The sequence below is a fragment of the Peromyscus maniculatus genome, chromosome 5, assembly GCF_049852395.1.
Source record: "Peromyscus maniculatus bairdii isolate BWxNUB_F1_BW_parent chromosome 5, HU_Pman_BW_mat_3.1, whole genome shotgun sequence".
NCBI classification, from domain to species: domain Eukaryota; kingdom Metazoa; phylum Chordata; class Mammalia; order Rodentia; family Cricetidae; genus Peromyscus; species Peromyscus maniculatus.
Window position 1 is genome coordinate 106,221,220 of NC_134856.1, and position 26,506 is coordinate 106,247,725.

The following is a 26,506-nucleotide window of genomic DNA, read 5'->3' on the forward strand; positions in this document are numbered from 1 at the left end:
TGTGTTACACACAGGTGGATGTAGGCCACCTAGTGTGAGTGCTGGAAACCAAACTAAGGCCCTCTAGAAGAGAAGCAATTGCCCTTAGCTACTGAGCCGTCTCTCCACACATACACCCCCCTTTCTGGGTTTTAATGCATAAAGGTGGATATTGATTCAACTGTAATTTTCAGAAAGACCGGAATCCTTTAATTTTTTATGTATATGAGTGTTTTGCCTGCATGTATGTGTGTGCACCATAGGCATACATGTATGTACACCACATGCATACAATGTCAAAGGGGCCAGAAGAGGGAATTGGATTCCTAGTACTGGAGTTATGATTGTGAGCTACCATGTGGGTGCTGCTGGGGCTCAAACCCTGGTCCTCTGGAAGAGTAGCCGGTGTTCTTAATAACTGAGGCATCTCTCCAGCCCTAAGAAGTCTTTTTTGCAAAGCTCCTGTTGCAGTCCTGAAGATGAGTAACAGCATCCAAAACTGAGTCTGTAGTTTTATATAGAACTCTGCTGTATTGGAAATCCTTTTCCATGAAGCGGAGCAATGTAGATCTGGTGTAATCTCTAATCTCTGGTGTTTTTTGAATGAAAGTCAGGAAGTTGTTACATAGCTCAAAATTCAAAATAAGGGCATTATGGGGGATTGTGACTTGCTTGAATCTAGTCAAAATTTATGAAATCTACTACATTGTTTCTTGGAAATCATATTTCTTCTCTGCAAGACTTATAAATAAAAAAACAAGGTTGGCACCCAACAGCTATCTTACATGATTTCTGATATAAGCTATCTTCTCTCCACTCCCAAACCGAAGTGTCTGGAATCTCAAGAATTTTGCATCCATGAATAATACATGTATTAATCTCTGTAAGAACCACAGTCAGAAAATGCTGCCCTGTTGCTGACTACCACTCAATCGCACCTTTCCACAGACAGCTGTCCACACTTCCCCAACTTTTCCAGCCATGTACATCGTTCTATGTACATGGTTTTGTTTTTACCATTCCTGGTATTGTACTGCTGCCCAGTATACCCACCCTAGAATCCTAAAGTTCTTTCTTTAAGAAAATTATATGACAGCTTAGTATTATTATTTACTGTTATTGCTGGATTTCTGAGACAGGGTCTTATTATATAGCCCAAGACAGCCTGAATTCACTCTTTCCGCTTTAGCCTCCTGAGTGCTGGGACGACACACACACCACTCCGCCTACCATTGTTTTCACTGTGGTACAGTTTTCCACCTTAGTGATTATGCCACAATGCACTAACCACTTCTGTAATCATTTGTGTGCATGTATGGTGCTGGGCATTGAACCCAGGGTCTTGTGAACGATGGGCAAGCATTCCACCAGGCCTGGTAACATGGATACTGCTTCTCAATATTGGAAGCATAGCCTGTAATGAATGTCTCTTATGTGCCTCTCTGTGCTCTCAGGTGCTTTCCTGAAGACACATCAGAGGATGAGTGTGTTTTACACGTCCTCACTGCCCCCCCACACACCATCGTGTGTCCCTTCCAACAGTGACAGTGCAAATCTCTAAGTTAAGACATTTGGTATAATGGAGTGTCTGCTATTAGGATGCAAATTCCTCAGGGGTGGGTAATTAAATGCTCAAAACCTTACGCTTTGTCGGATAGTATGAATATGTGTGTGTGTGTGTGTGTGTGTGTGTGTGTGTGTGTGTGTGGTGGGGCAGCTTTAGTAACTGAGAAATGTGGCACTTCCTTGGAAGGCAGTCAGCTGTCTGAAGAGAGAGCACACTAAAGAGTAGAGAGAACTAAAACGTAGATGGACTAGTCACTTTGCTTCTTGCTGTGACCAGCTACCTGACACAAAGCCACTTACAGAAGCGTAGTAGTTGTTGGTTTGTAGTGCAAAGCAATACCGTTCATCATGGCGGGGTAGAGGCATCGTGACAGGTCACAGGTGTCTGGTGTCTGGCAGCAGAGAGCAAAACGAAGAGGAGAGCCAAGCTATGGCGTCCCAAGGCCCTCCTCTCTCAGTGACCCACTTCCTCCAGTGAAGTGCCACCCCCTGAAAGTTCAACACTCTTCCAAAACAAACAAATGTCAAACACGTTTGTCTAAGGGGACATTTCACATTCCAATTGCCAGAATAGGTGTGGGTGACAAAAAGATGCTCAGCGATGCAGCATTGCAAGATGATTTCCATGCACTGAAGGCTACAGAAGCCAGAAGAGCCAAAGCAAAGAACTGTCACCCTAGCCAGGCACGGTAATTGGTGCACATCTGTAATTGCAGCATTGGGGGGTAGGCGCAGAAGGAGCAGGAGTTTTCAGTCAGCCTCCACGACATAGCAAGTTTGAGGCCCTCTCTCAAAAACTGAGAAAAAGGGCTTGTCAGCCTTCCTTCTGAGTCTGGAGACCTGCAGAGTTGGGGGAGGGTGTTCTATACACTCCCCATGGGTCAACTGTGCCCCACCCTGTAAAACCTACTCCTTCATGTCCCTAAGAGTTCTCCCTCCCTCCCTCTCCCTCTCTCCCTCTACCCCCCCCCCCCCCCGTGTGTACACGAATCTCAGGGGAACTGATGGAAGAATAGAGATTTCAACGTAAACCACTTCTCAAATTCTTTCCTGGTAGATAAAAATCATTGTCAGGATGGAGAGATGAAGTCAAACCCTCACCCGAGCCATGCTCCTAACAGTCACCTACTCCCCGTGGGAAGTTAACAAAATGTTTCTGAGTAATGCTTCGCCCTCCAAAGCATGTACATCCTAAAACCCTGCCCAAACACCTACTCTTAGATGCTTTCATGCCAGTGACAGACAGGAGAAATGAGCAGACTGCACTGTCTGGGACACAGGTTTCGTCACAAGGCATTTCATTCAGCTAATGTGTCGCCGGAACTTTGCAGACAGGGGCCTAAGACTGAAGAACAGGCCAGGCACGGGGCACAGTAATCCCAGCACTCAGGAGACTGAGGCCAAGCCTGGGCACATAGTGAGCTCCGGGCCAGCCTGAGTTGTATAGTAACCATCCTCAAAATAAATAACGGAATACAAAATAAAATTAAAATGAAGACTAAGATTTAAGAAAACATTTGGACTTGTTAAACTGTAATGTTCCTCTAAGTTTTACATTTTACCCAACATGACAGGTTTTCCTCCGCTCTTTTCTTCTCTTTTGTTTCAAGTCTATCATTAGTGCAACTGATTGTGTAATGGAATTTCTAAAGCAGTGTCTTCCCAGCTCCGCTCAGCATCAAAATCACCTGAGGGGCCTTTTGAACAGCTGTATAAACAGGTCATTGCCTATATTAATTATCCTAGAATGCCTGAGGCTTCGAGCCAGGCCACTGTAGCTTAATCTACTGATGAAAAGAATAAGAAAGGAACAAATAATCTTTTGGGTTAAACACACACACACACACACACACACACACACACACACACACACAATTTCAGCACACTTCTGTGCTAGCACACAGGAACAAAGGTGGCAGCTTCATCACAAGTGTGAGGCCAGCCTTCTCCATGCAGCGAGTTCCAGGCCAGCCAGTACTGCATGGTGAGACCCTGCCTCCAATGCCAGCTGTGTGAAGACTAAGGCAGGAGGAGAATCGGTATGAGTTCAAAGTCAGACTGGGCTGCTGGATAAGTTCCAAAACAGTTAGGGCCACATAGTGAAACTCCATCTCACAACACCCAGACCGAAAGGAAACAAAGAAATATATGCACATAATATCGAGAAAGTGTGAAACAGTCCAGTATTTTAAACAGCTTTAAAGTTCGCTATTCATTTTCAATCAAATACCTGTGCTTCATTGGATCTGTTGAACAACTTACAAAATGAGATACAACACTAATAAGATTCATCAAGTTGGGGCTGCAGAGAAGACTGTTAAGAGCCCTGGCTGCTCTTCCAGAAAGCCTGAGTTCAATTCCCAGCACGCGGCTTGGCAGTTCACAACCGTCTGTGACTCCAGTTCCAGGGGATCTGACGCCCTCTTCTGGCCTCAGCGAGCACTTCGAGCTTGTAGTGCACAGACATGCTTGCATACACATAAAATAATAACATAACATTTAAAAGATCTGTAGAGCTGAGACTTAATGAGATGCGTGTTTGGTTGTGAAATTCTTGAATATAAGTGTGGGAGTGTAGCTCAGTGGTAGAGCCCTTGACTAGCACGTGGGCGGCCCTGGGTTCAATCCCCGGCCCCGGAGGAAAATAGGCAAAAACCGATGGAGTGAAGAAGGCGCACACAAGCCTTCGCGCCTTCAGGATGACTTTTAGAAGTTTGCAGGTGGCGTCATGCTGCGTGGGGCTGGCTCTGTGAACGTCCTCGGTAAAATGTAGACACTAGAGAGCCATTGTGAGAACTTGTTGAGGAATTGGCAAACTGGGCTTCTGTGTGGAGTCCCCAGCAGCAGCTCCATTGTGCCTGGTGACTGTGCACAGTCCGTTACCTTTACGTATTTCTATCTTATTCCACTTAAAATTCTAGACAATCCCTTCTGTCTTTGGCAGCTGTGAGGCTTTGTCCCATCCCATGGAAAAGCCAGCTTACTGTCCAGACTGACCTTTCAGTGCGTGAGCACCTTGTCCCCTGCAATAAGGCACGCTTTCCCCAGAAGGGTAGGGATTTAAAGCCCTGCGGCAGTGTGGACCAGAGTCTGCTCTCTGAGGGTTTAGCTTTTCCCTCTTTCTCCTAGGTTCCTTAAAGAACAATGGGTGGTGCTGATTGCTGCGTGTCCACTTTGGGGGTTTCAGTGTGGACACTCCCCTTTTCCTGCCAGCTCAGCCCCTGCCTGAGCTGATGTCACCTGCTGAACAAATGCTACATGCTTTGAGGCTGCCTGGTTGACGGTGGGTAGGGTTACCTCACAGTTCTAGGACAGTCCCTTGGGGGACTAACCTTGGGCTTCGTCCTGCTGAAGTTGTGCTTTGATGCCGCACCTTGGTCTGTCATGGGGAGTCTTCACAAAGCCAAACAAGCAGCCGAAGAAAGGATCCAAAAGAACTGGGCGCCCTGTGGCCGCCTACCTCTCGCCTTCTTATCTAACCAGATTATCACTTCCTTTGTGAGTGCTCCTTCTACCCATCCTTATGTGCCCAGACAACCCAGTGACAGTCTCATCTACCAGAATAAGGAGAGAAAGGTGGAAAGGGTTTAAGTAAGTTCATCTTTAAAGAAACCGCGTGTTTTCAGCCTTACCCATAAAATCCCACCTGTAGGCCTGACTACATTTTGAATTTCAGGTTGTTGGACTATCTGGAAATTTAATGGTGGCTCCTTTGTACAGTGTTGTTGTAACTGAATGGACTGAACCATCACAAGTGTTTTTATCTTTGGTAGACCCAGGTTGAGCCTGAGAAAGAAGGGGGGTGAGGGGAAGGAGAAGGAAGGGCAGAGGGGAGGGGAAGAGGGAGAAAGAAATAAAGAAGGAAGGGAAGGAGGGAAGAAGGAAGGAAGGAAAGGAGGGAGGGAGGAAGGAAGGACGGACGGACGGACAGGCACTCCTAAGGAAACATACGTCAGTTAGGAAGATGGGGTGGCTCAGTGAATAAAGTATGCAGGCTTGAGGAGGAAGTGCCAGCTGTCAGAACCCACACAAGTTCTGGGCAGGCAGAGCAGCCGGCCTGTGAAGTTGAAGACGGACAGGGGATCCCCAGAGCTAGCTAAGTAAACTAGCCATAGTGTCGATGTCTGCATTCTGTTGAGAGTCTGCCACAGTGAACAAGATGAGCACTACCTAGAAGAGTCCTACCACCAACCTCAAGTCTCCACGTGCATGTGCACACATGTCCATATACATGCAAACACACATAAACATACGTGTATGCATCACATACATATGCCCCCACACACAAGGGAAACCTAAGTGGCAGCAATTTTGTGTATTCATATTTATTTTGGTGTAAGTGGATGAGTCTCCTTTTAGGGAAGCCTAGAAGCAGTTCATGGCCCTCATGACCAGGACCTCGTGAGTCACTTCACCTTGTCACACCTCTGAATGTCGACGAGCTCAGTGCTTCTGTGTGAACCTGCCGACAGTCACCGTGGCCTTCCATCTCTCTTACAGGACTGCCAACCAGACTCCCAGAAATCATGCTGGTGGGATCCCAGTCCTTCTCGCCTGGAGGGCCCAATGGCATCATCCGGAGCCAGTCCTTCGCGGGTTTTAGCGGCCTGCAGGAGAGGCGGTCCAGGCAAGTGCTGGGTGCTCCTCCTGGGGTGTGGCAGGACGAGGCAGGGGCGCTGATGTGTGTGCCTCACCAACATGCATGTGTGTGGCAGTTAATGTCTTCTTCATGGAAAAGGCAACACACCCAGAATTCAGTACTCTCATTTTTATCACTTAGAATTCCTTGTGCAAAGACGTCTGAGGGTTTAGAATAAGCTAGCCGTTTATGTATATACATACACATACGTAACTGGCTAGCTTATCCTAGCTATTATGAGTGGTCATGTCCTCACTGTGGGGGACATGACCACTCCGAGGTGTGATTGAGGGGAAGGTTTTCAATGTAGATATGAGAAAGAGTACAGCCAATGGCATCTGGAAGCATCCAGAGCTTAGAGAGAAAGTAGTACACTGAACATGGCCATCAGGGTCAACTGGGCCGTGGGGCAGGTGTGTGGTCAGGGGAGTGAGAGAGGAGGCCAAGAAAGGGGGCAAAAGGAGGACAGAGAGGGTGCATGGCTGAAATGGCAGGGCTATGTAGGAATCAGAAGCTAGGGGAAGGGACGCCCGTGAGATGGAAACGTTTAGGGCTGAGAGCCGGTGAGAAGAGCCAGGGTGCCAGTGTGGACTCCGTTAGCAGGTGCTTTGTGCTGAGAGCCTGGAGGTCAGCATGCACTTTGGTATGCTGATAGGTACCACAGTTAGCCGTGGACCTGAGTGTGGTGGTATTGTGTTCCCCAAAATATTGTGTACCCTAATAAATTCATCTGGGGTCAGAGAACAGACAGCCACTAGATACAAAGGCTAGAAAATGGTGGCACTCACACCTTTAATCCTAGCATTCCAGAGATAGAAATCCCTCTGGATCTCTGTGAGTTCAAGGCCACATTGGAAACAGCCAAGCATGGTGACACATGCCTTTAATCCCAGAGAGTGGTGGTAGAAAGCAGAAAGATATATAAGGCGTGAGGACCAGAAACAAGAAGCATTTGGCTGGTTAAGCATTCAGGCTTTTGAGCAGTAATTCAGCTGAGACGCATTCCGGATGAGGACTCAGAAGCCTCCAGTCTAAGGAGACAAGACCAGCTGAGGATCCGGCGAGGTGAGATAGCTGTGGCTTGTTCTGTCTCTCTGACCTACCAGTATTCACCCCAAGAACTGGCCTGGGGTTTGATTTCATTAATAAGAACTTTGAAGATTCCTGCTACACCTGAGAGTGTAGACTCGCCCCGCCCCACTCCCGATGCCCTTTAAAGCACACTTTCCTTTACCTTCCTGTTTGGGAGACTGTGTTTGGTATGAAATTATGCAGTGGGTGAAGACAGAGTGACTCTGGGGAGCTGATGTTATTCAGGTGGGGGCTGGGACATTAGCCTCTCCTTTGCCTGGAATCTCCCCTCTCATAAGACTGAGGAAGTGCAGGGAGTGAGAAGGTAAGAAGCAAGGAAAGTCGTCTTTGGTTTGCTGCAGGACGCTCTCCCTTTCCAAGGGAGCCCCAGACTTAAAGACAGGCTCTGTCTAAAAAAGAAGAAGAAGAATGATAAAGAATGATACCCAAAAGTCAGCTTCTGGCTTCTGTGCACCTGTACACACACATGCACTAACACCTGCATACACACTCACAGACCCCACTGCAAAAAACAAAATGAAAAAAATTAAAGTGAAATCAGGTAAATAATACTTCAAGGAGAGCTCTGAGTACAAGCTACATGTGTTTTTGTTTAATGCCCTAGAAAATTAGCTATTGGTCATGTTTTGGCACTTAACCCAAAAAGGTGTCACTCATATCCTACTGAGGTACATAAGTTTGTATCTGTTACTATGCAAAAAAAAATGTTTCCCTTTGGTTGGATATAACTTCTACCTGTTCACTGTTTCCACCCGGAACCATTTATCCCTGGCGCCCTGTGAGCTAAACTACAAGGGCACCCTCAAAAGGCACACAACCCAAAGCGAGGCTATGCCTCCAGGGTCGCCTCTGCTCAGCGGAGCTTTCAACAAACATCAAGAAGCTGAAATGTGCTCGGCTGGGATCTGTTGCTGTCCAGGGCCGTGTTACCTTCCTCCAGCGCGCTAGGATGAGAGCAGGAAGATTTCAAAGGCAGTTCCCTGTGGGTCTCTTTGATGTCTGAGACTCACAGTCTTCTTTCTCTTTCTCTAGATGTAACTCCTTCATTGAAAATGCCTCTGCTCTCAAGAAGCCTCAGGCCAAGCTGAAGAAAATGCACAATTTAGGACACAAAAATAACAACACTCCCAAAGAGCCTCAGCCGAAGAGAGTAGAGGAGGTCTACAGGGCCTTGAAAAATGGACTCGAGTAAGAATAATGGACTTGACAAAGCACTTGGGGCAAGGGGACCTTTTTCCTTCCTAAAATAACCCTTTTCCTTCCTACAAGCTAGTCGTCTTAGGAAAGCAGTTCTGAAAACGGCCGTGTGTGCCACTGCTATTTTCTTCTTTTGTTTGTTTTTGAGGCAGAGTCTAATGCAGCTCAGGCTGGCCTTGAACTCACTATGTAGACAACGATGGCCTTGCAGTTCTGATCCCATCTCCACTTGTCAAGTGATGGATGGGGTCACAGAAGGAAAAAAGCATGTCAGCATACTTTGTTGGGTGTTTCCTTCTTGTTCTATAATTGAGGCAGCTTTTAGTCCCACAGATGCGAGATGGGTTGGGACAGCACGTCGTATCCGTGACATTGAAGCCGGCTTGACATGGTGATATGTTTATAGCTAGCTCCCCCCAGGGTTGGACTTCACTTAGACAGTAGTGGACAGTCATAGCTGCACTGGGGATAGCCAGGAAAGGGTTCTCAGCCTGGTGGAGTAGATCACACCTGTAATTCTACCCAGCACTCAGGAGGCCAACGCAGGAGGATTATCCAAAGGTCAAAGTCAGCCTGGATGGCTTAGTATACAACCTGCCTCAAACATATGCACATGCAAACACTCTGTAAAGGAGTCTGAAACCTTCCTGAATGTGCTATAAGAACAATTTGTCCAGAAGGTAGCTTCCCTAGCATTTGGTAAGGCACCTGCAGTCCCCACTAGGTGACAAAACTGTGTGACCCTCGTCCTGTCTAACTCTTCCCTCCCAGGTGACTTCATTGCTGGATTTTCACCCTCCCAGGGGCACTCCCCTCATCTCTCTCCCTCTCTTCAAACTAGACAAGATCAAATGCAGCTACTGGTGCTTCCAGATGCTCCCCAGCCACAGAGCAAAGTTTTGATTCTTTTTTCAAGAGGAGAGAAAGGCAGGTGTCTCACTCTGTAACCCAGGCTAGCCTGGGAGTTACTATGAAGCCCAGGCTGGCCTAGAATACATAACAGTCTTGCTTCAGTCTCCCATGCACTGAGATTATTAGTGTGAGCCACTGCCTGACTCCCTCTCAGAAGGTTAAGGTCAGCAACTGCCCAAATCTCTCCTGGAGTGAGAGCTCACCATGATATCTTCCCTTTGCAGTGAGTACCTGGAGTTTCACCAGACGGAGCTGGACAAGCTGACCACTCAGCTAAAGGACATGAAAAGAAACTCTCGCCTGGTAGGTCCCTCTGACCATGAGGATGCTGACACAGAGTGGAGGGTGGGAGTTTCCTCTCCTCCATTACCAGAGGTGGGGAGGAGCCAGGAGGGGAGGAAGGCTTAAGAAAAACAGGCACAAGGAGCAAAGCTAGTGCCTCCTGGCCCACGTTTTGGAAGGAAGAAGAGCTGAGCTTGGTGGCTTACACCTGTAACCCGAGCAGCAGGAAGGCTGAGGCAGGAAGAGGGCCAGCCTGGGCTAGCATATAGGGAGACCTTGTCTCACAAAAACAGCAATCATAATAAAAGGAAAAAGTTGATTTTCTTTTCAATGCTTTATTCTCAATACTTCTGAGTATGCTCTACGTGTTTATGTAGATATACTTCATAATGAAATAAAGAGGATAAAGATGGTTTTTGAAAATTCCCCTACGAGGTGCTGGAGAGCTGGCTGAGCGGTTAAGCGCACTGGCTGTTCTTCCAGAGGTCCTGAGTTTAATTCCCAGCACCCACATGGCGGCTCATGATCCAATACCCTCTTCTGGTGCACAGACATGCTTGTAGACAAAGCACCTGTCTACATAAAATACATAAATAAATCTTTAGAAGAAAACTCTAAGCAATATAACAAAATGATGTGTTGCTGTTTTCCTAGCACCTTCTTAATACATTCAGAATTCAGAAACAAGAACATTTATTTGCTTTATCTCCAACTTGTAAATATAGGTCAGTGTCCGAGTTCGCTTCCTGTGGCTAGGATGAACACCACAGCCAAACGCAACTTGCAGGGGGGTTTGTTTCAGCTTACAGGCTCTCCTGCATCGGAGAGAAGTCAGGGCAGGAACCTGGAGGCAAGAACGGCAGCAGAGGCCATGGAGGAACACTGCTTTACTGCCTTCCTCCTCATGGCTTGCTCAGCCTGCCTTCTTATAGTTCTCAGGACCACATGTTCAAGAGGGGCACCACCCACAAAGGGCGGGACCCTCCCCACACCAATCATTAAGAAAATGCCCCACAGATTTGCCTACATGTCAACCTGATTGTATTTTTTTCAACTGACATTCCCACTTCTCAGATAACCCTGGCTTGTGCCAAAAACTAACCAGGGAAGGAAGAGAAGAAGGTCACTAAGCAGCCAGAGTGAGAGCACCTTTGAGCCCCATTAGAATCCATGCTGGATGGTGAACATCCTCTATTCCGATGAATTTGTGAGGGCTGATTTTGTTCATACCAAAGTGTTATTTATCACACCTTAACCTTTCAAGGCAGCAGAAAACCTCAGGGGAGTCTGCATTGGCAGCCCTGGCAGCTGTGGAAGGACATGTTTATCTTCTGCTTCGTTGGCAGGTAGACTTTGCTGGGTTTTCTTTATGAACCCTTAAGCGGCTGAGAGGCCACAAGAGCAGGGTGCAGTTGTGGAGTCGCAGAGGTCAGGCAACGGTGGCTCTTGAGAGTACTCCAAATAACCCTGAGTTTTACTCATTAAAAGCAAATACAAAAAAAAAAATCCAATAGCATTTGGTGGGGCTGGTGATTCCTTCAGGCAATGTACAAATGTGAGCTGAGCCGCTTATTAAAGCGGACAGGGTTTCTCCCTACGATGTGTTGTAACCAGGGGCTCTTCTTTTCATTTCAGGGTGTGCTGTATGACCTAGACAAGGTAGGCTATCTGTGTTGGGGTGCTGCTGAAAGATGAAACTCTGTGCTCTGAGCAGATGTCAATAAGAGGCCCTTTGGGGGACAGTAAAATTCCAGAGAAAGGATGATTTTCTCATCTTGGGAAGAAAAATCCATTTTGGTTTTTTGTTCCCTGAAGAGGATGAGTGAGCATCAGCCTTTGAGTATGAGGCGCCTCTGATTGGAAAATGCTACAATTGTTTATGGGCCACTAAAATATATATTTTTCCACTATATATTCCATATATAATGTAATGTTTCAAAAAATATATTATAAAATAGAAAAAATTATTCCAATTGAATCTAGTTCTTTCTTTTCATGTAAAATGTATATATTCTTACTGACAAAATTGTTTCAGGCCTTTTATAAGTGAGATTTTTTTGTGTGTGTCTTCCTTTTTAGCCGTGCGTAATGTCACTCTCCATGCCGTTCTATATACGTAGCTTTATTTCAATGCCTGTCGTGGTATATTCTCCATGAGGATATTTTAAAGGGCAATTAACTCAAGTGTATGTTACAACAATATTTAGAACTCACAGGGCTGGCATGAGCAGCTGTGTCTGTGAGCCCACACTGATGGCTATCTGCCGCAGGGGCAAACAACGATTACAAAATGTACCCCAGTTTCAGACACAACTCAGTGTGCAAAAGGCTCAGTTTAGCACAAACAAAAAATGAGACTGCTCCACCAGAAACGGAGTGGATTGGCCACCCCAGTGTTAAATGCGGGGTGACTATAATTAGTTCAAGCTCATCTCTCATGACAGTCAGTGTTTTGAAAAATATTTTCAAAATTAACATTACAGCAACCCTAAAATAGTGGCCAGGGTGGGAGGAAAGAGGAAGTAGTAGTAAGAACCGTATTTCCGGGACTTGTGCGGAGGAGGACATGCTAATGAGATTGCTCTCGCGAGCCTAATCAATTGCACTGTGAATGGCTGCACTTTTTCAACCTTCTCCTTTTAATTCCAGCAAATCAAAACGATTGAGAGATACATGCGACGGCTGGAGTTCCACATCAGTAAGGTAACCGATGCTGTCTTTGCGTCCATGTTTCTGCCCTTAGTTACTGCCCGGTGCAAGCCCACCCGGAGTCGAGCGGCCCAGTGAGCCTTTAACTAATAGATACCTAAGCTGAACATAGAAATGAACGCCTTGGGGATGAGAAATGACTCTGCAGTTAAGAGCACTGGCTGCTTTTGCAGAGGACCCAGGTTCAGTTCCCAACCTCCACATGGTGGCTCACAGTCAATTGTAACTCCAGTCCCAAGGGATCCAACATCTTCTGGCTTCCATGGGTACCAGGCATGAATGTGGTGCACAGCCATGCATGCAAGCAAAACACCCATTCACATAAAATATAAATAAATAATACCCCAAAGAAAGACAGGAATTAAGTAAGGAGGGTGAGAGGGAGGGAGGGAGGGAGGGAGGGAGGGAGGGAGGGAGGGAGGGAGGGAGGGAGGGAGGGAGGAAGGAATGGGGAGGGAGATGGGGAGAAATAAGAATGGGAAGCCTGATCATTTATCACTGTTGAGACTGCACTGTGATAAATTTGAACAACTTAATTTCAGTTTCTCTGCTATTGACCCATGACTTCACAAAATTATTTTCAGTAAATAACCTCATTTTCAGTTTTTAAATACTTAATCCTGGGGCTAGAGAGATGTCTCAGTGGTTAAGAGCACATGCTGCTCTTGGACAGTTCAAGTCCCAGCACCCACATCCCTTGGCTCCCAACTGCCTATAACTGCAGCTCCAGGGGATCTGATGCCCTCTTCTGGCTTCCAAGGGCACCTGCACTCAAGTACACATGCCCACACATCACACAGTATATAGGCACATAATTAAAAATAAAATTAAAAAAAAATAGGCTGAATCCAGGCCTATGGAAATAGTTCAGTGAGTAAGAGTACTTGCTATGTAATCACGCAATCATGAGGAGCAGAGTTTGGAACCCAGCACCCATGCCACAAGCTGAGTACCCCCCAAATACCTGTAACCCCAGCTCCAAATGGGGCAAAGACAGGAAGGTGGCTGGGCCTTGCTGGCCTTCAATTTAGCTGAGAAAACCTGAGCTACACGTTCAGGGAGAGACCCCTCTTGCTTCAAAGGAATAGGTTGAGTGATAGAAGAAGACGGCTGGCGCCATCTGCTGGTGCCTTCTGCACACACACACACACACACACACACACACACACACACACACAAATGAATAAAATATCAACTCCAAAATTTGTAGGTATCATCTGTTGACAATACTTCTTGAAGTGATAACAGCTTTGCATTCTACAAGTTTTTTCTTTAATAGAAAACCAGGACCTCTCCCAATGCTTATTCCACAGGCTCCTGTGTTCATTGTCTAACTCCACAGTCCAGCACAGACCTACAAATTTACCCAAGTGTGCCCCCACTTCTCTGTCTCCCCTCCACCCCCATACCTCCCTTTACCTTTTGTTTCATTTTGTTTTATTTTGGGGGAGTTGTTTGTTTGTTTGAAGCAGGACCTCAATGGCCTGGAACCCACAACCCTCCTACCTCAGCCTCCCAAGTGCTGGGATTATAGGCGTGTGCCACTATGTCCAGCTACCTGACTCCGTGGAAACAATCCCAGTGGTAGCCTCAAAGACACAAAAGGGTCTTTTCCGGCTTATGTAATTTGGAAACATGATTCAAGCAAAATCTGCTTTGAAACAAACAAACAGACGTGTCACAATCTGCTGAAAGTAAGTGACTGGTCTAAAGGACTCACTCGCCCTGGGCAAGATTCTGCTTCTTGGAGACAGAAATACAGTGTGTCTTTAAGGGCATGACAGCGGCCTGTGGGACTTCTCTCAAGCATGACAGCTATTGATCTTTTTCCTGTTTGGGCTCTGGCAGGTCGACGAGCTTTATGAAGCCTACTGTATCCAACGGCGCCTCCAAGATGGTGCCAGCAAAATGAAGCAAGCATTTGCGGCATCCCCCGCCAGCAAGGCTGCCCGGGAGAGTCTGTCGGAGATTAACCGCAGCTACAAGGAGTACACGGAGGTAAGCCCTGCAGCCTCTTCCCATGACTGGATCTGACCTGTTAGTCCCTGCCAGAAAAGGGCGAGCAGTGGCACACAAGCCCATTGCACACTCTAGAAGATACGTGCAGATGCAGCCAGGCCTGCTGGCACAGGCCTGTAATCCCAGCTACTCAGGAAGTTGAGGCAGGGGCATTGCAAGTTCAAGGCTAACTTGGACGACAGTGTGAGTTCAAAGCCAAGCTGGGCAGTTCAGTGAGACCGTGGCTCAAAATGCAAACTAGAACAAGAAAGAAAAAGTAAAAAGAGAGCTAGGAAGAGCTAGGTCAGAGGTAGAGCATTTATTTATCTGGAAGACACGAGGCCCCTCTCCTAGTATAGGGGTGGGGGGTAGGGGACTGCAAGCAAGACAGTGGTGGGATTGTCTAAACTAAGGCATGAGGCCTAACATTTCATCATTTAAATTCACTTCCAAATACCGTAGTGTGCCCTGAAGGAAGAGTAAACCCCATGTTAAGATGTCAAAGAACCATGAACAGAAATGCATCTTCCTGGTTTCTGACTGTCCCTGGGGCCCAAGCATCAGACAGGGAGGTTTTCACCCCTCTAGGGGTGAACTAACACTAATGCATGCCCTTGATGAACAGGCTGAATTATTAAAGCTGCATGTCTCACTGTTCCTGGAGACTTTCTTCAGAGATCAAATGTCATCCGTGGAGTCATGGATCCAGCAGGCTCTGGTGGACAACCGTAGAGCCAAGCGTCTGTCTTAGGGTCCCTTTACGCCGGAACCATAGGGCTGCCCCTTGTCTGAACCAAGTCTTGCTCCTTTCACGATTTAACATTAGACTCTTCTTTGCCTAAATCCCCTTTTCAGAAGAATATGTTTAATTCATAAAAGAATCTCGACACTTGGAGGCTAAAACAGGAGAACTGCAGAAGGTTTGAGACCACCCTGGGCTGCATAATGACTCCCAGGCCAGCTAGGTCTACATAGCAAGAACTTGTCTCAGATAAATAAATAAGGGCTATGGAGATAGCTCGGACATCATTGGAAGAGGGCACTGGATCCCCTGTAGCTGGAGTTACAGGTCGTTACGAGTCACAATGTAGATGCTGGGAACTGAACCTGGATCCTCTGGAAGAACAGCCTGTGCTCTTAACCACTGAGCCATCTCTCCAGCTCTGTGACCTGCTTTTTGAGCACACCAAAATTACAGGATCCAACAATAGCTCTAAGAAGCACTACCATTTCAAAGCAGGGAAATCACGAGTGATTTCAGCACACCCGTAATTGCCGCAGCACGTCTCGGAGCATTTTCACACACGTAACAGCGTTCATCCCTGGCTGCATCCATGGGAAGTTCTGACCATGGGTGACTTCGGTTGTTAACCTAGTGGCCCCTGGGTTCTTGAGACAGTAGTAGCAGTCCCAGCGTGCCTGATGATGCATCTGTTATGTCTAGCAACTGTCCCTTTGCAAAGAGGTCCCAGACTCCGAGGAAGCAAGCTGTTTGTTGAGATTTTTTTTTTCAAAGCTTTCAAGCTACTCTGAGCTCAGACCTGAGGAAAGGCTTCCCAGCTTTGCTAAGCTCTCTGAAGTACTGAGACCTTGCAACAGGACGGGTAAAGCCATTTTCTCCGTGTCCCACAAGAGTAAAGGTGCTGAGCAGAACAAAGAAACAATGAGGAAATGGAGCCTCAGACCTTTTTAATGCTCCCTGAAGCCCTGCGTGTGCCCGCGCTCACATGGGGGCCTCGCTTTTGTCAGAACGGCAACTTGCACAGGCCGAGCCTCAGGGAAGCTGGCCGTGAGGAAGAAGCTTGCAGAAGCAGTGGACATTGCTGCTTACCCCAATAGAGAGGCTTCCAAATCTTGCCCCAGCTGAGCTGCAGGAGACCCTCACTGGTGACAGATACGGGCTGTGACACTTTAAGTACACCTCTAACTGTTCCCATGAGGCCATCAGATACTGGGGCAGTAGGATGGGTGTGGTTAGGCATTGTAACCGTCCACCTCTCATTCCTTTGGCACCACAGTGAGGAGGGGAACAGCGACTAGGTCCAGGGGGCATTCTGGGCTTCATGACATCGCATTAGGAAGTCTGCTTCACTTGAGCAGAATCGAACTCCTATGCTAACCCCCCCAAATGTGTGTGTGTGTGTGTGTGTGTGTGTGTGTGTGTGTGTGTGTGTGTGTGTGTGGTGTAAAGAGGCAGGTGTGGAGACCAGACGAAAACCTCATCCATTTTGTTAGGTTTTGTTTGTTTGGAGACAGAACTTCTCACTGGCCTGGAACTCTCAGTAGGTTAGGCTGGCAAGCCAACAAGGCCAGAGGTCAGCCTGTCTGCCTTCCTTGTACTGGGATTACAAGCACATACCACTATGCCTGGTTGCTTTTTTCTTTCTTTCTTTCTTTCTTTCTTTCTTTCTTTCTTTCTTTCTTTCTTTCTTTTTTAATTTAGCAAATAAAAGATACATGGGGGATGGTATATAACATGTTGTTGTGAAACAGGCACACACTATAGCATGGCTGACCTGCTCATTTAACCTGGAGTATGGATCTCTTCCTATGTATTGGGTATGGCTGATTCCTCTATCACAATAATACTGCTTTTTTTGTACAGTCTGAGTCTGTTCTTATGGAACATCCCGTATTCTGTATTTGTCTGACTCTTTTGATATCATTTAACTTGTTCACCTAAGCTCCAACTATCCCATGCACTGGAAGCCTTGCTTAGCCATGTCTTGGAGGCTGCACTTTGTACTCACAGCAAACAGGAAAATGCCTTTGTTCATGCTATCACTGTTGAAGTGCCTTATGCTTTGAGCTGCAGTGTGGAGGGTGGGGGACCTAACACCATCTCCTCTGCTCTTCCAGAACATGTGCACCATTGAGGCAGAGCTGGAGAGTCTGCTGGGAGAATTCTCCGTCAAGATGAAAGGTAAGCTGTCCTTGTTTAGAGAGAGACAAGGTGCTGTCTTCACAGAACTTCCTGAGAAGGCATGCTGTTTGTGTTTTCTTTGCAGGGACATAGGATCACCCCCATGCTCCCACTCATGTTTGTTTGTTGATGAGACTCTTGAATCTTGCCTTCACACTTGAAAATGGTGTTTACTGTAGGACTGTGTCAAATGGGCAGAAGAATAGAGTGAACCAAACGGCAAACCCTCCCAGTCCATCCCCCAGAGTCAGTAATCACCAAGACTCTGCCGCGTTTTCTTTTTCTTCTGATGAACTAGAAAACTCCAGAAGAGTGAACCCCAAGTATGTCAGCCAGTGCCTGTAAACTTCAGTGAGCAGTTTGGAAAGAATAGGGCCACTTCTTATGTAACCACAGTGCCATGTCCTGTTGTCCCATTATCACATCTAACAAAATTAACAAGCCTTTGTTATTAACCTAGTTCGTTTGCAGCTACCCCAGCTGTCTCAAAAACGCTTCCTACAGTTGCTTTGCTTTAATTAGGACTCACACAAGGTCCATGTGTTATAACTAGTTGTCAGACGGATCCCTTTCATCTCAAGCAAAACCCCTTTCTACACGCTAGACATGCCTGTTGGCTTTTTTGCACTGCCGTTTATTCATCTGTTGATTTATCTACTTAGGATATTTTACTTTTGTTTCTAAGACAAAAGTTTTCTCCGTAATTCAAGCTGGTCTCAAACCCACGGCAATCCTCCTGCCACAGCCTGCCATGCCCCGGGAATATAGGCTTGTACCACTCTGCCTGGCTTGCTGCCACATAAATCATTTCATTTGTTCCTTGTCTCTCATGTTTCTGTGAGCCTGTGATGTTTAGTACGGAATGTTCTTATCTAGAGGCATCGTTGGTTTAGACTACAGCATCTTCAGTGTAAAAGGGAAGCCTGGTTTCAGAAAAGAGAGCTCCACCTAGATGTGGTCAGACTTGCATGGCAGTGTCCACAGTGGCCCTCAGGGCTGTGGGACACCAGTCCTTTGCTCTCTCTCCCATGGTTTGGCCCATTTGACTGTAGCTGAGCGGGCTGGGCCCTGCAGTCCTTCCTCTGGGTTTGGCCGCTTGGTCAACAGTTTGACCCCTGGATTGCTAAGGAGGATTGGTAAGGAGATTACCTTACCTACTTTCAGCAGCAAGGAGAGTGGAAAGGGGAGACTCCTGTTCAAAGGGCCTCAGGGTGGGGCTAGAGAGATGGCACAGTAGTGAAGAACACTAGTGGTTCTTGAAGAGGACCTGGGTTCGGTTCCCAGTGCCTACGTGGCAGCTTACAGCTGTTCGTAACTCCAGTTCCAGGGGATCTGATGCCCTCTCCCGACCTCCTCAGGCAGCAGGCACGCATGTGGTACACAGACACATATGCAGCCAAACACCTTGCCTATGCTGGATACCTTCACCTTTCCAACTCTGTAGGTCCATTTGCTTCCACTCGGGTCTCCACCTGAGTCAGGGGTTCAAAACCACTCTGGACCCACCCACCCTCTCAGCAGTTCAAAATCTATACAGCCAGGACGGGGACTCTAAAGGTCTCTTTAAACTTTCAGGATGATTCTGTCAGCAGCCTGGTCCCTTGTGGGCTAGCATAAAGAGTGAAGTGACTTTGTCACTGTTAACATGAGGACTGCCCATGTCCCGTGGCATACGGAGAGGGAGGTCACCTACCACTGTTAACACGTGGGCTCCCTATGCCCTGTTTCCGGCGTTCATTGCTATCAGGTGTTTCCGTTCTCGATTAGAGGGATAATTTCATATGTGGAAGCTAGTAGCCAAGAGATGTTAAATGACTTCTCACAGGTCACCCAGTAAGCTGGTGTCAGACTTGAAACTAAATTCCGGGTCCTGGCTCCGAGGCTACTCTTCTCATCTCTGTGACAAGTACCTGACAAAAAGCAGCTTGGGGGGGGGGGGGGTTACTGCGGTTTGTGGCTTGAAGGACAAAAGTTGGCCATGGCAGGGAGGTGGAAAAGAGCCCGTGGCTTTGGGGGCCCACAGCGGAGATTTCTCAAATTTCCCAGGACCAGGAAGCAGAGAAAGGACAGTGCTCGTGCTCAGCTCACCTCCCTGTTGTTGTTGTTGTTGTTGTTGTTGTTGTTGTTTTAATTCAGTCCAAACCCCCAGACTGCAGGATGTGGCCACCCACATTCAGGGCGGCTCTTACCTTCTAAATTAATTGACCCTGGGAAGCACCCTCAGAGACACACCCAAAGGGTTATGCCTCACTAATTCTCAGGGCCTTTGCCTGCCCGCCTGCCTGCCTGCCCTTCTTCCTTCCTTTTCTCCTTCCTTCCTTCCTCCTTTCCTGACAGGGTCTTTGCTATATAGCTGAGGCTGACCTTGAACTCTTGATAGTCTTACCACTCCCTACCTACTAAATGCTAGGATTATAGTCACCCACCACCATCCCCAGCCCTCTAAGCATTTTTTATTCAAGCAGTTTGACCATGGAAATTAACCGTCGCAGCTGCCAGTTTTAACAATTGAGCAGACCCTATAGACCATTGCTCAAATGCTGATTCTTCCCTAGAGAAGGGATCCCCTTCAGCCTAAAACACAGGCACCCAAAGACTTGGCAGGAGAAAGGGACCACCCACTATCCACGTGATCTCAGGCCTGGAAGTAGTAAGGAGATGATATTGATATTCCGCCATGGGTAGAGCTAACCTGGCCACCAGCAGTGACCTGGGTGCCTTGGGCTGAGGCAGTGAATGCCAAAGCTGTCGGCTCTGCTCACTTTTCTCATCTGCTTCCTTGGTTGCCCTAAACTCTAGTTCTGTCTCCTCCACTCTCTTAACATAAAAACCCAGAAACTGCATCTGTGTTCACACACACACACACACACACACACACACACACACACACACACACACCATCCTCTTCTCCTTCCACAAGAGAAGACCTCCCTGATGCCAAGACATCCTAGATTCCCATGAGCCACTGCTGTCCATTGTGTTTGATGAGGATATACCCCACCCAGCCCCTACTCTCTCTGCCACCAGCATCACAGTCTCAGATGGGGTAACCCCTAACTTCTTCCTGACACGCCTGCCCACACTTCCCTTTTGCTCAACCCCACAACCACCTACAACATGAAGGACAGTTGTCCTGGTGATGGTGATAAAGACACAGGGACAAGAGCTACTGAGCTATGCACACGTGCCTTTGCCTCCTCATCACCCCGGCCTGGGCGCCACAGAGGTTGGGGTGGGGAGGGGAGACCTCTGAGTAGCACGTCCTCACTCAGTGGGCATACATGGAGGATTGAACCAATCAAATGAGCAGACTGCTGTGGAAGCCTGAGCCCATGATGGGGGCGGGGGGGGTGGGGGGGAGGGTAAAGTGTCTCAGAAAGGAAAATTAAGTCAGGTTTGGTGGTTCATGCCTGCACTCTTGAGACTGAGGCAGGAGGACTGTTGTGAGTTTGAGACCAGCCTGGGCTTCAGAGTGAGACACTGTCTTTAAAAGAAAAAAAAAAATGGCTTAAAGAGGTTTCCACTGAAGGGAGGCTGGCTGGGCTGGGGTGGAGGGAGCTTCCTAGAGGTACCTTAGGCTTAGAACAAATAAGCTGAGAGCCGTCCCTGAAGGCGGGGAAGCTGCCCAAAGCCGACAGGGAGAGTGCTGCAGCCTGCATGCTCTGTAGAGGTGCTGTGGGGAGCTGTTAGGTCAGCTTCTGAAAACTCCTGAGTGCCAGAGGAGGAGAACATAGGGCAGGAAGGTCTGTGTTAAGACACACAGCTGTTAGGTGCTTGGCTATTTGCCTTGAAGTAGGAGGTAACACGCTTAGGAAGGTCATGGCGGAAACAGGAAACAGTGGAGGACTCCTGTGACAAAACCATGTCTGAGCAGAGGGAGCCGGGGTGGGTAACTGCGTGACTGTATAGCCGCGTGGCTGTATAATCAGCAAAATGTTCTCCACTTGATAAACTCTCTGAAAGCAGCAACTGGCTTAAGGGGAAAGGATTCAACCCATTGTGGGAGGGGTATTCAATCCTGGTAGCCAGAGGGGCTTGCAGATGAGGCAAGGGTTTGTTCACCTCCAAGTGGACCAGGAAGCCAAGCAGGGGCTGGAAGCGAGCAGAGCTCTAAACCTCAAGACCCACCCTCCAGTGTCTGGTTCCTCCCAGTTAGGCCCCAACTCTTGAAGACTCCATAACGCCTCAAAACAGAGCTACCAGCTGTTTGTTCAAACGTGAGCTGGGGACATTTCCTATTCATATAGTCACACAGGGACAGCACCCTTCCCTCCATTCAGGCTGTGGAAGAGCGGCCACATCGGTACCATGGGAGCATGTTGAAAAACTGGAAAAGATGGAGGACCCATGTGAATACACAAGTCTCCTAGCTCCTGGCCTCCCGGGTGCACCATTAGTGGGAACCCAGGGCTGGTTTCTGAGTGGCCATAATGAAAACTTCTTAGCTGGTGTAACAGTTACTATCAAGCAGCTGAGAAAACATTGAGCTTTCTGCAGCTGTAGAAATGCCAGCAGGGCCTTGGGCCAGACTCGAAAGAACCCTGCCAGGCCCCAGAGACAGGCTGTCACTGCCACTGCCTCGGCTCACTCTGGAGCCTGTGCCATGGCCACCACCACCTGGGGGGCTTCGAGCAGCATCCCCTGGAACTGGGTCCTCCCTCCTGCTGTCATCATGTCACCAGAGGATGGGAGACGCCTTGCAAAGAATGCCACGAAAATGCTTTCATTACATGGGCAGTGAGGCCCCAAATCCATCACGGCCACAGCCTTCCCTCTCACATGACGTTCTTCACATAGGAAATCTCTGGTCATTTTGAGAAGGAGGGGGATCTTCAAAGGGCTTGCCCCCCCCCCCCTTTTCTCACCTGACCTAGCATGGTACACGGTCCCCTTCTTTTAAGCAGTGCCCCTATTGACACTGCATGCATAAACAGGCAGCAGATTTACCCCAAGCTAATTAATTATCTGTAGGTTTGCAAAGGATAAACTGGGTTGTGTTAGAATTAGCACATCAGGCTTTGGATTCCTAAGAGCCAGCCGGCGATGCTTTCTTTCAGATGCGTTTTTGCGGAGGGGAACTATTCATGGAAATAGCTTCCTCCAATCCTGCTTTTGTTACAGTGAGTCCTCCTAAGTGGCTCATTGGCTTCCAATCATTAGTGAGAGCTGGTCCTGGATGAATGGGCTCGCCAAATAAATGGCATGCCAAGTTGGTGAGCTGCTGCCATCTACTGGCGAATGGTGGTAAAGGCTGGGTCCATTTTGAAGCTTCCCAGAACTTACAGGTCTTATTCATAACCATGCCCACAAGCCAATGGGAAGCAGATTCCTTCATTCCAGATTCTCACAGTCTATTAACTGAGACATTCATTGAAGGTAAAACACACAGTGTGACATCATCCTTGTTATGTTTCATGAGTAAAATGAGGTTTGCAAGAAACACAACCCAGGGCGGGGGAGACAGCATGAAGCAAGCGTAAGGATCCGAGTTTGGATCTGCAGAATCCACATAAAAAGCTGGGCATAGTGTCGTGCACTTATTTATATCCCAGCTTGGTGGTGGGGGTGGGCAGGGCAGGGAAGGAGGCAGGGGGAGTTGAGACAGCTGGCCCGCCAGTCTAACCAAACAGCAGCCTCCAGTTTCAATAAGAGAGATCCTATCTCAACAAAGAAGGTGGGCGAAGCAATCGAGGAAGGCAGTATCAGCATCATCGGCATCGAACCCTGGCCTCCACACAAACAGCACACCTGTGCACGTGTATACACGGACCAGCACACACAACCACACATGAAACAACCTTCCAGGACTCAACGGTCACACATGAAAACCATCGGGGCTAAATTTTTCACCGGAATTTTTGTCATACATTTTTTTCCTGAGAAAACTAAAATGTAAATAAACATTTTCACCCGCACATAGTAGGCTTTCAGTAAATAGCTATAGGAAGAATAAAGGGTGACCAAAGTCGGAACTCCTGAGCTGCCCCAAGATGATGACCATCTATTCTGACAAGCTGTTCTTACTGCTGAACCAGACGGGTGCATTACAGTAGACCTCAAGGAGAGCAAATCCATTTCAAACTGACTTGCAGGTGCCACAGGAGAAGGAAAGCCATCTTGTGCTAGCTAGCTCCGTGTCAACTTGACTTAGGCTAGAGTCATCTGAAAGGAGGGACCCTCAACTGAGAAAATGCCTCCATAAGACCCAGCTGTTGAGTATTTTCTTAGTGACTGATGTGGGTGGGCCCAAGCTATTGTGGGTGGTGCCATCCATGGCCTGGTGGTCCTGGGTGCTACAAGAAAACAGAGTGAGCAAGCCATGGGGAGCAAGCCAGTAAGCAGCACCCCTCCAGGGCCTCTGCATCAGCTGCTGACTCCGAGTTCCTGCCCTGACTTCCTTCAGTGAGAACAGTGACATGCAAGCTTCAGCCAAATAAACCTTTTCCTCCGGAGCCAAGTTGTTTTGATTATGGTGTTTATCACACCAATGATAACCCTCAGGCACACCTCTTCTGTTGAGCGTGTAGGCTGTTGGCGGTTGGTTGATTGGTTAGTTGGATTTGGTTTGTTATCTTTTTCTTAACTTATTTATTTTTATTTTATGTACATTGGTGTTTTGCCTGCATGTATGTCTGTGTGAGAGTGTCGGATCCTGGAGTTACAGACAGTTGTGATCTGCCATGGAGGTGCTGGGAATTGAACCTAGGTCCTCTGGAGGAACTGAGGTCCCCTCAACCAGCCATCTCTCCAGCCCCTTAGTTTGTTTTCTTAATCACCAGTTTTGTGTACATTATAGTCTATTTCTAGCAATTTTGTAACTGTAAACAGTGGCATCATTATGCTGTATAAAAAGAATGAGAAAAACAGAGCAACAAGTGTGTTCAGTCAAGTCATGGGCGTGGGGACAAGGACTCACAAGGGAGGTATCTAGTGTCACAGATCTCGGGACAGAAGGAAAAACAAGAGGCCAGTTTATCTTCATGGGAATATTTTGGTCAGTGAAAGAATAGATCTTTCTGCTGCCCTGACCCTGAAATCTGCCAGAGGTACACAGAGTTCTAACCACCCAACATTGTCCCCAACCACCTATCAAGGAATGTCCCCTCTAGCTTTGATGGATGGAATCCCCTGCAAAGGCTATGCTCCTAAGACGGTCCCAAATCTTACCTGAATTTTCTCCAGTTTCACATATTACTTGAGGTTTTAATCTGTGACAAATCCCTCTCTAAAGAAGGGAAATGTGTTCTCTATCTCACAGCCCAATCTCTTGCTTACAGGTCTGGCTGGCTTTGCTCGCCTCTGTCCCGGAGACCAGTATGAAGTAAGTAACATATGGGTCTTCGTGGTGGCACTGAGGGCTTGAAGGGCAGGGGCTGGCTATAGTTTTGTTTTTGCTGCTGCGGCTGCTACTGCTTTGGTACTGGGAACTGAACCCAAGACCTTGTGTGCACTAAAGCAAGTGCTCTGCCATTGAACTACATCTGCAGTCAATGTTTCACTTTAAAAAAAAAATTGTGTGTGTGTGTCTGTCTGTCTGTCTGTCTGTCTGTCTGTCTGCGTCTGCGTCTGCGTAGGTATATGCACAGGAGTGCAGGTCCTGCAGAGACCAGAGCTGGAGTTGCAGGCAGTTGTGAGCCTCCTGGTGTGGGTGCCGGGAACTGAACTCAGGTCCTCTGCAAGAGCACCATGTCCTCTTAATGATTAAGCCAGTTCTCCACCCCTACTTTTTGTTTTTGAAACAGCATTTCCTAAAGTTGCTCAGGCTAGCCTTAAACTTGGGATCCTCCTGCCTCCGCTAGGATGTCAGGCACACACTACCAGGCCTGGGTGCGGTGATTTTTGCTTAATTTGTCTTTGAACACTTAGAGCCAGTGAGAAAGCTTGGAGGGTCTCTCGGAGATCTCACATATGGAACATGACAGTCCCTTGTACCCCATCATTACCACGCTGATGTCACTCTGCTCACCGCCAGCCCCAACCCTTCATCCCTAAGCTCTTCTCCCAACACTGAAAGGACAATCTTTCACACAAGCGCTGGACAATCCTTAACACTTACAAATTTAGCATGGTGGCAGGGAGCTGGTGCTCACACCTTTAATCCCAGCACTGGGGAGGCAGAGGCAGGCGGATCTCTGTGAGTTCGAGGCCAGCCTGGGCTACAGAGTGAGTTCCAGGACAGGCTCCAAAGCTATACAGGGAAACCCTTTCTCGAAAAACAAGCAAACAAAAAAAAAAAAAAATCACAAATTTCACATTGCCTCTTCAGCAAATGCCTTCTACAGTCATAGTCTCCCAAGTGCCCCCAAAGTTTACCTTGTAGCAGTTTTTCTTTCTGATCTAAGATCTAATCTAGGATCAAGACTGATTCAAAGTCTTACGATTGTAAAAGAAACGCAGCTGCCAGGCACGTCCAGCTCATGACCTGTGGACCACATGCAGCCAAGGATACGAATGTGGCCTGACACAAAATCATAAACATCAGACATTAGGAGATAGTTGTGTGTGTGTGGAAATTTTTGATAACTCAATTGCACAGTTCTTGAGTGTGAACTTTGTGTGTGACAGTATCATCCAACCATGTCCAAAGGTTGGACGTGACCAACACCTAATTAGAGATTTCTTTATTTAAAAAAAAAAGGGGGGGTGCTTATAAAGAGCACAATAGCTTATACCTGAAGAGATTGCCAGTTTGAGATAGCCTGAGCCTTGCCGGGCGGTGGTGGCGCACGCCTTTCATCTCAGCACTCGGGAGGCAGAGGCAGGTGGATCTCTGTGAGTTCTAGACCAGTCTAGTCTACAAAGAGAGTTCCGGGAGAGCCAGAGCTTCCTAGAGAAACTCTATCTCAAAAAACCAGAGAGAGGGACAGAGAGCCTGGGACACACAGAAGACCATGTCTCAAAACCAAAACAACCCAAACCTTCATGAAGTGAAAAAGGCCCTTTGTCTTTTCCTTCTTCAAAAGAGCACATACACAATACTTTGATCATCTCCTGGCAGAGGCCCTAAGGTCCTTTCATGCCAGCTGCCCATCTCTGCCAGAGAATGGAAGGTCTCAACCTTTACCGGTGTCGTCAGAGGAAGAAGTCTTTATTTCTCCCTGCTGGCTGCACATGGAAGTGGAGATGGTTCTTGTCCCTCTGAAGGAGCTGGTGTCAGCAGAGAGCAAGGAAGGGCTGATGTCATGAATGTGGATGGACAAAGACACGTT

The 26,506-nt window shown here is 47.6% G+C and overlaps 1 protein-coding gene across 5 annotated transcripts in view; it reads left to right on the plus strand.

Moving 5' to 3' along the window:
* Ripor2 (RHO family interacting cell polarization regulator 2) overlaps positions 1 to 26,506 on the plus strand; it is a 217,532-nt gene that overhangs the window by 151,144 nt on the left and 39,882 nt on the right. For all 5 annotated transcript variants that reach the window (XM_076573071.1, XM_076573068.1, XM_076573069.1 and 2 more), the window contains exons 2-9: positions 6,046 to 6,172; positions 8,309 to 8,464; positions 9,610 to 9,688; positions 11,303 to 11,326; positions 12,317 to 12,370; positions 14,225 to 14,374; positions 17,234 to 17,297; positions 24,575 to 24,618. In XM_076573071.1, coding sequence (XP_076429186.1) covers positions 6,046 to 6,172; positions 8,309 to 8,464; positions 9,610 to 9,688; positions 11,303 to 11,326; positions 12,317 to 12,370; positions 14,225 to 14,374; positions 17,234 to 17,297; positions 24,575 to 24,618 — 698 coding nt within the window. The remainder of the gene's footprint in view (positions 1 to 6,045; positions 6,173 to 8,308; positions 8,465 to 9,609; positions 9,689 to 11,302; positions 11,327 to 12,316; positions 12,371 to 14,224; positions 14,375 to 17,233; positions 17,298 to 24,574; positions 24,619 to 26,506) is intronic.